General features: G+C 38.6%; 3 protein-coding genes across 4 annotated transcripts in view; 2 read left to right on the top strand and 1 right to left on the bottom strand.

Annotated features, from left to right (window-relative positions):
• Positions 1 to 4,471: 4,471 nt before the first annotated feature.
• Positions 4,472 to 10,730, top strand: LOC121393511 (putative nuclease HARBI1). Of its 2 annotated transcripts, XR_005961123.1 has the most exons (6): positions 5,575 to 5,846; positions 5,937 to 6,305; positions 6,550 to 6,657; positions 8,653 to 8,740; positions 8,868 to 8,929; positions 10,598 to 10,730. XR_005961123.1 is itself a non-coding variant. In XM_041562195.1 (4 exons), coding segments are annotated over exons 1-3 (1,077 nt in total). In that variant the 5' UTR covers positions 4,472 to 4,712; the 3' UTR covers positions 6,552 to 6,657; positions 8,653 to 8,740. The 2 variants fall into 2 exon arrangements, 1 of the variants encoding a protein (XP_041418129.1); XM_041562195.1 differs by lacking the exons at positions 5,575 to 5,846; positions 8,868 to 8,929; positions 10,598 to 10,730 and adding an exon at positions 4,472 to 5,418.
• On the bottom strand, positions 9,127 to 10,690 carry LOC121393104. Its single transcript, XM_041562198.1, has 3 exons — positions 10,571 to 10,690; positions 10,428 to 10,490; positions 9,127 to 9,930 (listed from the first exon to the last, which is right to left on the bottom strand). The coding sequence occupies exons 1-3, from the start codon at positions 10,617 to 10,619 to the stop codon at positions 9,305 to 9,307; spliced, it is 738 nt and encodes a 245-aa protein (XP_041418132.1). The 5' UTR covers positions 10,620 to 10,690; the 3' UTR covers positions 9,127 to 9,304.
• A 1,674-nt stretch (positions 10,731 to 12,404) lies between the features above and the next one.
• Positions 12,405 to 16,241, top strand: part of LOC108720006 (interleukin-12 receptor subunit beta-1) — a 39,336-nt gene continuing 35,499 nt past the window's right edge. The window contains exon 1 of the mRNA XM_041584403.1: positions 12,405 to 12,451. Within this exon, the coding sequence (XP_041440337.1) occupies positions 12,405 to 12,451 (47 nt within the window). The remainder of the gene's footprint in view (positions 12,452 to 16,241) is intronic.

Raw genomic sequence — 16,241 nt, forward strand, 5'->3', positions numbered from 1 at the left:
ATGAAAACTTGGAGGCCTATTTATCAAAGTTTGAATTTGAGATTTTTTTTAACTCGAAAAAACTCACCAAACTGAATGTGAATTTATGAAAAAAACTTGTATCTAAAACTAAAAACATTAAAAGTAAACCTGAACGCAGCAAAATCACATTGTACTCAGTATTTACAATGGGTCTACCAACTTTTTAAAAAAATTGAAAAATCATTTTACCTAGGAAAACTGCTATTGATTTCTACATGAACTTGGTAGCTTTTAGATGCCGTATTTTACATTCAGGTTACTTGAAAATTTTAGATGTTGCAATAAATCTAATATAAGCTTGTTAGTTTTAGTTAAATTCGAACGTTGATAAATGTGTCCCATAGAGTTGATTCTCATCATCATCAGCATTACAGTTATTTGTTTAGCAACAATAAGTTCTATTAATTTAGAACAAACAAGGTATTTATTATAATTAAAAAACAAGGGTTACAGAATAAAAGTAGGATCAATTTATAAAGTACTATGTCTATAAATAAAGCCATTTGAAGGGCTGAACTGGCACAGTTGTCCAGAACATCATGAATAGAAACTTAAATAAAAACAAGCGTAGCAGTTAGTCTGTCTCCTCTTGTTGACATCAACATATCTGCCAGGAAAGCAAAGGCCCCTAAGGAACTAACATGCCATTTTAAAGAATTGCTTCTGACAACAGAAAAATACTGAAATGAACATCGAAAAATAGTTTTTTTGTTATTGTATGTTCAGCAGCAACATTAAAAACAACAGATTTAAAAGAATTCTGAGAATTTATATTTAAAGGGGAAACATAATGAAAATTTAATATAAACTTCATCATACTGAAATAAGTTTTCTAAGTACAATCAATTAAAAATTCTGTACAGTTCCTGAAATAAAGTTTATCTTAACTATTCCTCTCTCGGCATCGGTTTCTCTTCATTCTGTCTTCCTACAGGAGTTGGGTGTCAGATATTCATTAACAATTAGATCCAATATATTTTATAGGGGGGCTCCTTTTGCCTAGCAGATGTATTCAAGCTCACTTTATTAAAATCACCAGACATCATGTCTCTCTACATGCAGGAATTGTGCAAAAGCCAGTTATTTTGTTAGGTTGTTTGTACTATTTGTAATAGTTATTTGAGTGAGCTCTAATTCAGAATTTGATTAGAATTAGATTAGGATAAAGTGTCCAATGTCTTCAGAGATTGTCTGCTAGGTTATACGTTATTCAGCAGTAACCAGTTTCTCCCTCTCCAGCGCTGGTCCTGGGAGGCAGACAGTACACCACCGGGTAACACTGCAGTGGAACCCAAGGTCCCATTCCCTGAAAAGTTCATTGGGGATCATAGCAACTTCTTTGTATTTCAGGAGGCCTGTAAATGACATTTTGGGTTCCTATCCCGCTCCTTCCCCACTGAGGAGTAAATTTTGTCATCACCTTACTCCACGGGGAACCACAACTGTGGGTATTTAGCATATCCCCTTGTTATCCAACCCATCTCTCTCTCTCTCTTGATGCCTCCTTCAAGGCCATGGCTATTATTGTTCTGCCTCTGCAGACTCAGCAATTTGTAATCTTGGTCAGGGTTAATGTCGAGTTGAGGATTATTGTACTGAATTTCCCCAATGGTCTATAGAAATGTGCTGGAATGATACTGTTCTATGTAGTCAGTTCAGGGTTGAGCTAGCTGATGCTATCAAAGAGAACCAAATAGATTTTTCTGCTCCATTCTCCCTTGATTCCTTAAAGGAGAACTAAACCCTAAAGTTAAAAAAAAAATCCTACCCCCCTACCCTACACAGACCCTGCTCCATCCCCCCCCCCAGCCTAGCTACTACCCCAGACAAATGCACCTAAGTCTTTACATACCCCTCCATTCAGATTCTGTCCAGCAGAGTTCATGGGTGCCATCTTCAGCCGCTTTGGTAATCTTCGGAATGAGACTGATGCAGGGAACTTTGTAAATACAAATTTTGCTCAGCGACACGGCATACACACACTAGCCCTGGTCCTATCGGTCACATTATTGGCAATTATTATCAAAGGAAGCTCTTTAGGTTGTGGGTTAGTGTCTTCCAAATCCAAATATTTTATCATGTCCATTGGTTGTAATCATTAAGAAGATATGTCCCCTGGTTACAGAAACACAAACCCCAAGTGGATTGGATTACTATCAAGATCCTTCAACGGAGAGTAGGTTGTGAGTTTTCATGGGTGCCATCTTCAGCCGCTTTGGTAATCTTCGGAATGAGACTGATGCAGGGAACTTTGTAAATACAAATTTTGCTCAGAGACACGGCATACACACACTAGCCCTGGTCCTATCGGTCACATTATTGGCAATTATTATCACAGGAAGCTCTTTAGGTTGTGGGTTAGTGTCTTCCAAATCCAAATATTTTATCATGTCCATTGGTTGTAATCATTAAGAAGATATGTCCCCTGGTTACAGAAACACAAACCCCAAGTGGATTGGATTACTATCAAGATCCTTCAACGGAGAGTAGGTTGTGAGTTTTCATGTCTAAGACCTTCCTAATTCTTGCTGCAATGTCTGTAGAAGGGTTACATTCCAGCTATTCCTCATTGGCAGATGTCTTCTCAAATATAAAAACTGCAGAGACCCTTTCTCTGCACAAGCCTTATAACTGTGCTATTGATTTAATCCCAGGCTCCTGTCCTCCTAGAGATAGAATAGACCCTTTCTCTCTCTCTCCCTGAGTCTCAGGCCATGGAGGAGTATATTAAAGGAAAACTATACCCCCAAAATGAATATTTAAGCAACAGATAGTTTACATCATATTAAGTGGCATATTAAATAATCTTACTAAACTGGTATATATGTTTAAGTAAATATTTCCCTTTTACATCTCTTGCCTTGAACCATCACTTTGTGATGGTCTGTGTGCTGCCACAGAGATAACATGACCAGAAATACTACAACTCTAACTGAAACAGGAAGAAGTGTGGAAGCAAAAGACAGAACGCTGTCTGTTAATTGGCTCGTGTGACCTAACATGTATGGTTTGTCTGGATCCCAGAGGTTGGCCCTTATTTTTTAAAATGGCAATTTTCTATTTAGCATTACCAAATGGCACATACTACTAAAAAGGTATATTATTATGAAAATAGTTTATTTACATGAAGCAGGGTTTTACACATGAGCTTTTTCATGCAATATCTTTTTATAGAGACCTACATTGTCAGGGGGGTATAGTTTTCCTTTAAGGAGAATCTGGAAAGAGGGTTCGTAACCCCCTCCCCTTTCTGAACTCTTTGAGTTTAGAGTGACACAATCGTTTCTAAGATTGATCTGAGGGGCGCATACAATTTAATTTGTTAAATCAGTGAAGGAGACGAATGGAAGATGGCCTTTAATGCTTGTGAGGGGCATAATGAATATTTGGTAATGCTCTTTGGCTTATGTAATGCCCCAGCCGTGGTGTATTTAGATGATATTCTGATTTTTTTCCTCTAATTTAGCTCACCATCGTGTCCATGTTCAGGAGGTGTTATGTAGACAGAATCAACAATATACTAAGATTTAAAAATGCATTTTCTGGGGTACATTATTTCATGAAAGGGCTTAGAAATGGAGCCAACCAAGGTTCAGGCCATTTTACATTGGGTTCAAACCCTTTCTTTGCAAGCCATTCAAAGGTTCTTAGGGTTCGCCAATTATTACAAGCAATTTTTAAAAAACGTTTCTACTGTGGTGGCTCCAATCACTGCCCTTACCATAAAAGGGGACAGATCCTAGTATCTGGTATGATAAGGCTGTAATAGCCTTTGAACAATTGAAAAAAGGCACTCTTCCCTTTCTGGTTGAAGTGGATGTCTTTGTGATTGGAGCAAGAGCAGTTTTGTCACACCCTGTTACCGGTAAAATTCAGTCTTGAAAACTTTCTTTAAAGGAAGTTTCCTCATACGGAGATTAATTAGGACATTGGTTACAGGGAATTATTGGCCAGACATCTGTTGAAGGGCTTTAAACATGTATTGTGTTTACCAATCAAAAGTATATTGAGTCTGCTAAGTGCTTAAAGGAGAAGGACAGATGCCAAGGCAGAGTATTGCCAATAGATTAGCCACAGCAGTGCAGGACAGAACTCCATTTTTATTCTTTAGCATAAATAATACATACCTGAGTATTAGCTTGCTGTGACATATCACTTTGTGCCTGAGTCTTTTCCTGCTCACTCATAGTTCTGAGCTCAGATTACATCAGGGAGGGGAGGAGGGCGGGGGAGAGGAGCAAACTAAACTCCAGGACTTGAGCATGCTTAGGGGTCCGTTTACTAAAGTGCGTTAAAAATATTCGCACAATATATAGACAGAATTTTCGCCAAATATGTTATCGCCAGTTTACTAACCTGCGGTAAATATAAATTTGCGAATTTTCTTGCGCAAGAATAATTGTTCGCCAGTTATCGCATTTGCTGAAAATAACGCTACGTACACATTAACGCTTGGTTTACTAAACAGCGAAATGGTTTAAAGACAATATTAACGCCAGAATATTCGCACCATTTTAACGCCATATACATAGTGGCGTTAACTTATTTTTTCTCCAGAAAATTGTCAATGGGAGGGACAGGAAATATCCCATAACATAGTTTTACCCATAATTCATGTTGCCATTCCTGACAGGAAAAGACAGTAGTGACAGGAGAAGAGAGAAGTGGCAGGAGAAGAGAAGGAGAACGAGATGTTTTGGGTTGTGCTTTTGGCTGCGGCTGCAGCATCTTTTAGAGGTGATAGGCAAATTATGGCAAGGAGGGACAGGCTTCGTCAGCCTAGACGGTTTCGACCACGCTCTGTACTAGAAGAGCTGAGTGACTCTGATGTCAGGGAGTTGTTCCGTCTGAATAGGCAAGCTATACAAGCTTTGTATATTTGCATAGCTCAGGAACTCGAGCCACTGACTGGTCGCTCACAGGCTATTCCAGGCATAGTTAAATTGCTGGCAGTTTTGCATTTCCTTGGTACAGGCAATTTTCAGCCATCTGTTGCAAGGGTGATTGGGCTAAGTCGCTCTTCGTTTTCTCGACTTTTGAAACCTGTCTTGAGAGCTATAGTGCAACAGTCCCCAAAATTTGTCTGTTTCCCATCAACCCCAGAACAGTGGCAGGAATTGAAAACTGGTTTTTATAACCTAGGAGGCATGCCCAATTGCATTGGTGCAATAGACTGCACACACATTTTATTAACACCTCCTCATGCTACTGAAGAACAATTTCGGAACAGGAAGCATACACATTCGTTGAATGTCCAGGTTGTTTGTGACTCCCATCAACGGATTATGAGTATTCACTCTGGTTTTCCCGGGAGCTGTCACGACTCATACATTTTACGGCAGTCAGCTCTGTTTGACCGTTTTCAGCTTGGACTCATGCCAGAGGGCTGGTTGGTTGGTAAGTAACATACTTGCCTTTTTTATTTGATTAATTATTTGCCTTTTTATTATGACTCTTGTTTTCAAAAGAGGCTTACTGACAGGCCCGGACTGGCAATCTGTGGGTTCTGGCAAATGCCAGAGGGGCTGCTATAAGGTCCATTTAGTGGGCTGGTGGGAGTTGTTTGGGCCTCTGTGTAGGCTTATTGGGCCTATGTGTACCTCCAATGCCAGGGCCTATTTTAATAGTCCGGACCTGCTTACTGACATCTGTAAAATAATCTTTCTCTATGGATACATGTTATTGTTATTGCATCTCTTTATTACTCATCTTATTACTCATCTTTGTATTCTTTCTAATCAGGCCCACTCCTATCCAGGCTCTAGGCAGATAAACTTGCAAAGTAGTCAGCCCAGCAAATCTGCAAATGTATGGCCACTCACTATGTAGGTGCCCTGTGCTTGCTGTAGCATGACTGTAATCAAAAGTCATCCTTATATGTATAGGACCATTAATTTTATTCATATTTATTTCAGGAGATGCAGGATACGGAAGTAAACCCTGGCTTCTGATTCCTGTATCTAATCCCAGGACACTGGCGGAACTAAAATTTAATACATCCCACATAAAGACAAGAGGAGTTATTGAGCGGACCTTTGGAGTCCTCAAATCTACTTTCCGTTGTCTTTCTAAATCTGGTGGATGCCTGCAGTATTCTCCAGAAACGGTTTCTCTGATAATTCAGGCATGTGCGGTTCTGAACAATCTGGCTTTGGATCATGGAGTGGTTCTGGAAACTAATGAGGAACTTCCTCCTGAAATTCCCGGTTACCCTGCACTTTCCCAAGATTCAAGTGATGAAGGGAAACGTGTGAGATCGCATCTCATCACATCATTTTTCCAGTGTAAGTTACTTTGGGCATTGAATGGAACATATTTATGTTTGGAATTAATGGTAGGTCATGTTGGCAAAATTAGAAGAATGCCTTGAAATATAAATAGGAAAAAGCCTGATTTAAAAGATAATTATTAAAAAAGTAGCAATAATAATTGAAGCCTTATATCAGTCAGTGACCCCCTTTTGTAAAGCTGGAAAGAGTCATATGATAAATTCAACCCTATTATATCTATTTATCTATTTTCTTTTAGGAATGTGATTTCCAGTTTATTTTTGATCTACGATTGGAACCTGTAAAAAGTTCAAGTTTCAAATTTAAAATTTCTACTTTACCTTCTACGAAGTACAGATGTTTTAAGGTCAGTATCCATCAGAAATAAATATATGAAGTACATTTGTTGTGAATGAGCTAATCTCCCCTGCATAAAAAGTGAAATATAGCAGAAATGCACCCATAAATAGTGAATCACACATCATTGGTATACATAATAATCCTTTTATTGCGTCATAACAGGAAGTGTATAAAAATAAAGTTTAAAAGTAGTCTCCAGTTTAGACAATTATATAAATTATACAAAACAAAAAAAACTTTGCTAATTGTCAGCTTAGCAAAAAATAAAAAGGTGAAAAACAATGTAAGGCAACGGCTTTAATCCTTTCTGTCGTCCATGACCTGCTTGATGTTTGCAAGGCAGGTTTTTATGTCTGCAATATCTTTTTTTATTTCTGCAAGCACTGGTGCATATAAAAGTTCTGTGCAGGTTTGTGTGCCTGCTTCTTGCACAGATGGGCCCTCTCCTGGATCCGGATTGGCTCTCTCCTCTTCCTCTTCCACAACAGCATCTGGTCCTGGCTCAATTTCAACCGGGGCAAGTTCTGGGATAAAATAATTCAAAATAATGTTTTGATTTATTATTTAAACAACCTACTGTACATTTCTAAGGTACTGGACTTGCTAGGGTGCAAAGTATCATAGTAACCATGCATTGATTACATGAAAAGGAGAGGCCTGAATAGAAAGATGAGTAATAAAAAGTAGCAATAACAATACATTTGTACTCTTACTAAACATGTTTTTACATGGGGGTCAGTGACCCCACTTGAAAGCTGGAAATTGTCATAAGAATATGAAGACTATCTTAAAAGTATATTAGACCATTCAAATGTAGCATTTGAATTTCCGAAATAAATACCAAATAAATAATGAAGACCAACTTAAAAGTTGTGTAGAAATAGCCATTCTATAACATAACACAAATTAATTTAAAGGTGAACCAGCCCTTTAACATTGGTGACAGACAATACTGGTGATGTTGCCCATATAAATAAATCAGCTACTGCTATACAGTCATAACAATATCTACCTTCTTGGACCTCTTGGATCATATCATGGTTGCGTCTTTTCATGTCCGACCACAGGCGTTGTAGTTGCCGAACCTCCATGTCTAAGCCAAACTTTCTATGCATTTTACGCACAAGTTTGTGCATGATTCGCCTTTTAACTTCATGCACCCCCACGGTGCCTAATGGCTGACTATCGTAATCACGTCTTAGAAGAAATTTTGCCACATACTTTGCTTCTTCACTTGAGAGGGAGCTAACTCCAGCCATGTCTCCAATTTGCAATCCCAGTAAAGACGTGCGCAGGTGCGCGTACGTGCGCATGCGCGTGTGACGTCATTGCGCAAAAATATTATTTGTCGCGGAAATAGTCTACACAGTAGCATTGCGTATAAGTTATTAGAATAGTCGCTATTCATACTGACCGTTAGTCGCCTTATTTTTCTTGTTCACAAACTGCTAATTGTCGCCACAGACAGGATTACGAGTATATTTAAAGTGGCGTATTTTCTGTTGCTAATAATTGTCGCAACATTCCTGCGAATAGTCTACAAACACATTTTTAGGAATAGACGCAAATTAACTTGTGCAATACTGTAGTCACCATTAGTTAGCTGAATTAGTCGCCATTAGTCAACTTAAAGTAATCGCCTGATATTTGTAATTAGTCGCACATTTTGTATTGAAAACACCCTATTAATGTATTCATGAAATCATTCATGTATTTATATACATACCATGAAATGTTTTTTTTTTTTTGTGTAACAAACAATTAGGTCTTGCAGCAAGGAATTCGACCAAGGCCAACTTTTTTCAGCTGCTATCAGTTTTGCATGTTCAGCAATGTGGTTGCTATGGTAATTAATACCCTAGCAACCATGCACTGTGAATAAGTTATGTTATATTATTATGTTAAATTATATTGAACCACCTTTTTAAATGTAATGAGGGTAAATATAGCAATATTTGTGCAATTTATGCTAATATGTCTATTCTATTTTCCATTACAATAGTGATTTTAACAGTTTCTTGGCAAGTTGGGTTGAACCAGAATGTTACAATTTCAAGCACAAGAAGCAGCAGAGATCTTTATGTTTAAAGGTCAGTATCCATCAAATGAGAAATACAATAAATATAATCAAAGTACATGGTGAACAAATGATCTGTCCCCTGCAAAAAAGTGTAGAATAGCAGCATATATATAAATATATATTTTTTTTTTCCACAGCAAAAAAGTAAAGAAAATGGATCATTGTCCGTCTTTCAGGATTTTTGTGGCCTAGCGTCCCGGTAAGTATTTTCGGTGTAATATTTATGTGTTTTGTGGTTGACCCATTGAAATGATTTATATAGCCATTAAAAAATGCTGTCCCATAAATTATCCAGTGCAAAGCTGATTAAACATGCTAAAAAATATACATGAAAATAACAAATAGGGGAGTACCATACTGTAGGAGGAAGGCATTGGGCCTGTCAGTAGAGTGCCTTTATACCCAAGAAACATTTCTGTGACTATACTTACAGCAATCTTACCCTTAAATTTACAGGTCAGTATCCAATAGGATAAAAATAAAACAAACAAGAGATTTCAATGTATGAAAACCAGTGCCAAACTTTATTTGAACAAAATCGAAAACACATAAAAAAATATTTTAAAACATTTTTTTAAAGGTCTGTAAACCTAGTCGGCCTAACACGTCTCCCACCCCTTCTCAGACCAACCCTATTGGTAACTGTGGCCCTTGCTGGCTCCTCAGTTTGAACTGCCGTTGCTGGCTCCTCAGTTTGAACTGCCAGTGCTGGCTCCTCAGTTTGAACTGCCAGTGCTGGCTCCTCAGTTTGAACTGCCAGTGCTGGCTCCTCAGTTTGAACTGCCAGTGCTGGCTCCTCATTTTGAACTGCAGAAATTGTTGTTGGCCTTCCCTGCATGAGTACTGCCTGCAACATTTCCCTTAAAACAATATTTGTTTCCTGCCATACGTCTGTTAGTTTATCTAACTTGTCAGTTAGTTTATCTAACTTCTCCACCGTTTGCAATTGTAGGTTCTGCATTTGTGACATATGCCTCGACATCTGTCTCGCCTTTTTTTTCTTTAACAACATGTATGACCTGCCTAAATGTGTGATTACATTTAAATGATCACTGGTTTCAACAGGCCTTCCCCTTCCAGGAGTTCGCCTCCTTGCACTAAACGGTCCAGGAGCACTCCTTTGTGGTGGGATTGGGATTGCAGGGGGGCTTTCAGGAACACATGGAGCTGATGGACCTGCTGTCTCTTCATCTGTGGTTTCTATAAAAAGATTATATATATGTTAGAATTAGTAAAGAAAAATTAATTTAAGGTAGTTTAGAAAAATCTATTACATACATACATACATACATACATACACACACATGCACACACACATATCACTCGTAAACATACTAAAGACATATATACATACTTACACACACACAAACACACACTAAACGGGCGCCTCACACTCTCCAACATAAACATCCACAGATAGAAAGAAGATGTTTATAATTAATGGATACAATCTTGAAACGAGTTAGGCGGTTTACAGCAGTTTCTCCCAATAAATATATCCAGAAGTGCTGTCAGCCTGTGTAGTTTTTGACATACATACACACACACACGTGCACACACACACACACACACACACACATATTGCTCCTAGACATACGAAAGACATATATACATACATATGCATACTTTTTTTACACAAACACACACTCTCCAACATAAACATCCACAGGTTGGCCTATCAAAAGACAAGTATGTACCTATATCATTTCCTGCGAAGTTCATTATATCTGCAAGCTCCACTGTCTCGAGCGTTATATATTCTAATAAAAAAACATATTTAGGAAATTGAGTTTATAGCATTTTAAAGTGGATGAACACACATGACTGTTTTAATACTTACCTTCACCATTACTCTGCTCTATTTCAGGAGCACAGATGGCTTCCTCCATTGTCTGCTCAGCAACTTCACTGGCCGGGTGATCATCTACAATCGCTTGCTGTTGTGTAATCTGTTGTTGAACAACTATGCAAAAAAGAATAAATAAATTTTTTGGACTATTCACACTGTTTCTATATAAAGCACACTGTTATCTAGGGCATTAAAGTGCTGCAAGTTTGAGTGGGGTGTGGGGTATAGATAAAATTACATGTGTGTAGGACAAGCAGAGGCAGACAAGCTAACAGTAACAACAGTAACCATTACATATGCACGGGTGTGTGTGTTTGTGGGGGGAGGATTATGACAACAGACGGGGAAATAAGTGGGTTTCTGGGGTGCAAGGTGAAAGCAGAAGCAGACAAGCTAACAACAGTAACCATTACATGCGCACGGGTGTGTGTGTTTGTGGGGGTTATGACAACAGATAGTGAAATAATATATTTCACATAGCAAAAACAGAAGACAAGAAGGAGTACAGCAAACAGGCAAGTGCAAACAGTATCAACTCATATCATCAACAAATCTGTCGGGGGAGGGTTGGTATAGATGTTGCAATCCTTCCAAGAAGGCAGCAGAGTGGCAGTTAATCAGTGCTGTTGTAACTCTGCAGAGTGAGGAAAGACAATAGAAAAATCTACCTTGCAGATCGGTATCATTCTGGCCTTGGATTCCTTCAATGACATCCGGTCCAAAAACCTGCTTCAGTTCCTCCTCATAGGGCAGATATTTTAGTGTCAGAGCTGGACCCCCTCCTGTTCCTCTGGCATATTTTGACTCTTGAGCCAACTTCTTCTTTACTTGTAGTTTGATGTCATTTAACCTTTTCTTGCAATTGATAATTGTCCTTTTATGAAAAGATACTGCATTGACGGCTGTGCAAATCTTTTCCCAAAGAAAAGTTTTTCGGGCCATGGAGGTTCGACTTACATCCTGGCCAAAGAGCTCACGCCAGTGAGCAACTGCCCCATGAACCAGGGCACAGTTTTCATCATATGAAAATTTTGTACTTCTGCATCTCTTCCCTGCAGAAGCATCCCCTCCTTCAGCTCCCTGGTGATCAGGACTTGCCATGATGCTGCTTTCTTCTGTTTCCAAAATCTGTCTCCCACTCCTGAGACTCCTGTCAAAGGGTCAGTGCTGTGTAGGCTAGTTATATCTAATCAATCAGTGGGCTGTCTTGTGTGAAATGACAGGTGTCTATTGGCTGTATGATTTTGATTTCTGTCAATTCCATTGGGAGTGGGTCGGTTTCATTGTGATTGGCTGGATTAAAATGCATTTATATGATGCACAGATTGATTGGAAAAAAGATTTGTTTATTTAAGAAAATATTGGCAGGGGGTAAGCCTTGTGAACTGAACTGTATTTGAACTGTGGATTCATATGATGCATACAAGTTATGTGTAAAATGTCTCTACTGTGCTGTTAATAGATCACAATCAATAAAGTTTATCAGTTTGAAGATGCATATCTGGCCATAAATGTGTCAGTAAAAAATGCCATAAAACAAGACTATTTTATAGCATTAATATTCGCATTAATATTCGCTAACTCATTTTTTCGCCAGAAAATCCGCAACTCGCTAAAATTAACGCAAACGTAAAATGGTTCGTCGACGTAGTTACCGCTAGTGATCGCAAACATTTCTGAGCGCATCGCCGTTTCGTAAACTTTGTCGCTGCGAATAATTTGGCGGAAACAAATTCGCTGCGAAAACATGCGGTAAAAATTAGTCGCATTTACCGCACTTTAGTAAACGGACGCCTTAATCTGAAAACAGGAAGTCTGACGGACAATGGAGGTAATGACAGATGAGGGACAGACAGAGGAGGGAGGGATAGAGTAATGAGCAACAGAGGGGGTAGACGAGACCTGCAAAAGGGAACGAATCCGGACTAGGGGTTGGCAGAAGAATCTTGAACAGTCACCTACCCATCGCCCCCCACAGCGTTGCGCCCTAGGCAGGTGCCTCTTCTTCCTACCACTAGTTCCGGCCCTAAGTAAAACCTTTTCTCTTCTGTCCCTCACTCTCTGGTGGCCAAATTCAAAGCAGGATGTTGGTAATTATATTGATTCTTGTCCAGTTTGTCAACGTTACATCTCCAGTAATCAATTACAATGGGCAGACTTTCTGTGGGCTGAGTTTGCATTCAATAATGCCACTCGCTCATCCACTGGTCAATCCCTATTTTTTTTTACTGTTTTTGGCTATCATCCTAGAGCCTTTTTTAGTTTCTGGTCATTCCTCAGATGTTCCTGTTGTCAATTGTTTGGTTGACCACTTTTCCAAGATTTGGCAAAAGGTTCAAAACGTATCATCTTCTGCAATAGCTGCCTAAAAGAGAGCCTCTGATAGGCATTGTACAGTGTCACCGGAGTATCAGGTTGGTGATAGGGTCTGGTTAACTTCCAAGAAAATTCCACTGAAACCTTCTTCCACCAAGTTAGGACCCAAATTCATTGTCTGGTTAGAACTTTATCCTGAATGCAAAATTTCTAACACTTTTCATGTTTCTTTTTTTTTTCTTTGTTAAAGCCTGCCAGAGTCATTGCAATTGGAGTGAAATTCAAATATTAAAAGGTGCCTTGTCAGTTTTTAAATTGCCCAACATAGGTCTGTTGTGAGATATTTCCTGGATGGGCTTATTATCTGGCTTCCTGTTCTTGACCCTTGCCTTCTCCAAACATGATATAGGCAGAAAGGTGAGCCTTGAAAGGAACCTTGGTGTTTGTTCAGGGTGTTAGAAGCCACAGAAGGCCTTCCAAACTAATTGTGCATTCCAAAATACAACCAATTCTTTATTGAAGTAATATTTAATATTTATATATTACTTTGTACATTGTTTTCATTGTACAAAAATATTATTAGGCGAGACTGGAAACACTTTACGTTTCCCTTCAAACAGGGTTGCAATTTTTTATGTATCCTTTATGGCAAGTATCCTACATTAACCCCATTTCACTCTATTCAACTTTGTCTTTTTTTCCACTCAAAATATTTTTATTTTACTTCCGGTTCACATAATAATCAGACACATATTCACAATTATATGGTTTGTTATCATGCATTGCGTATAAAACATTTCAAAATGCATCATTGCAATTGTGCACCATTGCAGAACCAGATAATAAGAAATAATAAAAAAAAGGCAGTTAAAACATTCAGAATAATAAAAGAAAAGTAAGAAACAGAAAGGAAAGAAGAAAAGGATGGAACCCCCGCTCAACATAGTATATGTTCGAGATGCATCTTTAGTTAGTACCCACATTTATTTTCAATATTACTGTAAACAGGGGCGATCCTGGCCCCTCCAACGCCTGAGGCAGCAGCAGTTTCTGCTGCCCCCTCTCCCTTGGAAATTCGCTCTTAAAGTACCAGGAGCAGCATTTTTGCTGCCCCTGGTACCTAGTGGGGTGCTGCCACCTGCGGCGACAGCCTCAACTTGCCTCATTGGCGAAGCACCCCTGACTGTAAATTCAACCGTAATTCTAGTCTCAACCACATAATTCTTCCATGGTGTCCAAATTGCGACAAATTCGTCCATGTTATCCAGTTCTCGAGCTAAAAGCTCTTCCATTACATATATAGCATTTGTTTTGTTCAAAGTCTGCTGCCAGGGTATATCTGGGGACAGCCAATTGATAGCTAGGCTCCACTTAGCTGCTGAAAGAATATGTTTAACGAGATGTCTAGCTTGTTTATTGAGCTGTGCTGGTGAAAGATTAATTAGTAGTTCCCAAGGATTTAGTGGAAATGTTACTCAACAGATTTCTTGTATCAAGTCATGTACTTAATGCCAATGATGCTGCGCTGTAGGTCAATCCCATCATATGTGGACTAGGGTTCCTATATTATCACAACCATGAAAACATGATGGTGAGTGCAGTTGCGAAATCTGGTGTGTTCTTTGAGGTGTTAGATACCACCTAGTCAAAAGTTTATATGAGAGCTCTTTTGTTGCTATGTTCTCAGATACTTTCTTAGTAGCCATCCAGATTTTATTCCATCCATCTCCAGGAAGCACTGTTGGTAAATCTTGCTCCCACGCTGTTATTCAACTTATTTTGAAGCACAGCTCAATACTGGTGCTAAACAATAATCATTTCTCACTTGCTATTTTGCTTTTGCATTTAAAATGCCCTAATTGGTTCTGCCTATACCTGCAGTTTCTGAAAATGTTTTATATTTAAATACTAACATGATTACCTGATTATTTCCATATATAAATATGATGCCAACTGTAACTTAAATTTAAAGTCTAACTTTAACTGTATAATAGCTGGTGAAGATATTATAATTTTCAAAAGAGTTATACTAGAGTATATTTCTGGCATAACTATTTTAAATTAGAATTTAATTTTAGAGTTTTTGAAAAAGGTTAAAACAAAAATCCACCTCAGATGCTTTACACTTTTAAATATGTCTCATCTGTCTTAGACACATTTCCTTTTTCCAAAACCAGCTTATTACATCCTGTTTCATAAATAGATTTGGAAACCTAATTTTTTTTTTCATACCTTCTCTTAAAGGAGTAGTTCTCCCTAAAATGAACTTTAAGAAATGTCTACTGTAAACACTAGTATTTCGTTTTTTATTAATTTTTATCTGGTTTATAAATTATTTAAATAATCAATCATGCTGTGGAATTCAACATGGAAGATATACTGTATAGGAGATGGCGCAAATAGAATTATAGGCAATACAAAAATATAAGAGGATGTTTTTTTTTTGATCAGTGACCCTTCTGAGAGGGCTTCTTAGAATTTGTATACTAGTGACCAGCACCTGTCAGGCTTAACTTTTGGCCCCGCCAAGTTAAAATACCTTTCCTTCTCCTTTAATGCTAATGTCTGCTTAGCAAAGTCAGAGAATGATTTTAAATTGCGAGCAGCGCTAAATATTCGCAATTCTGTCCAGCACAAAACATAGGCGCCATTTTCAGCCGCTTCGGTAATCTTCTGAATGAGACTGGCGCTTCGTCAATTGGAGCATATATGACTATATGAATATATGACTATTCTGATTATGATGCATGTGGGCAATAATCATATCAAAATGTTTTTTGAATATGTGTGTAAGGAACAATGATCTGAACACATGCAATGCACTTTTTGCATCAAGAGGCAATGGACTATGTTACCTTGTTCCATCACTATAGGGTCTCTCACTGCCACCTATACCATTTCCCAGTTAATGTGTCCCAAAGCCCCAATACACATATTCCTATCCTGTAATATAGTAAACTCTAAACTTGTGTCCCCTGCCCTGTCCCCAAGTGTAGAAATGTAAAGTTACTAACTGGTGCAAATTTCACTGAACAGACAGGATCATTCAGAAATGCCTTGCTACTATATTATGTTGCTGCCTGCTTCCTTCCCGACTACCCCCAGTGATGAAGTTTAATTAAACTTCTAACCTGGACAGGAAACACATGGTGAATAAGCATAAGGTGCAGCCAAACTGCTGAGCATTTTTCTCCTTTAAAATAATCTTTAAAGGAGAACTAAACCCCCCCGCGGTCAAAAGTCCCCACTGGCCCCCGTCTGCTGGCCCCCTCCCTGCCTTCCCCCTGCTCAGTGTTACCCCAGCATTGTGTCCCCTTTAGGATTACTGATTGCACATGCAGAGTGA

Source organism: Xenopus laevis, chromosome 1L (assembly GCF_017654675.1).
Source record: "Xenopus laevis strain J_2021 chromosome 1L, Xenopus_laevis_v10.1, whole genome shotgun sequence".
Classification (NCBI taxonomy): Eukaryota; Metazoa; Chordata; class Amphibia; order Anura; family Pipidae; genus Xenopus; species Xenopus laevis.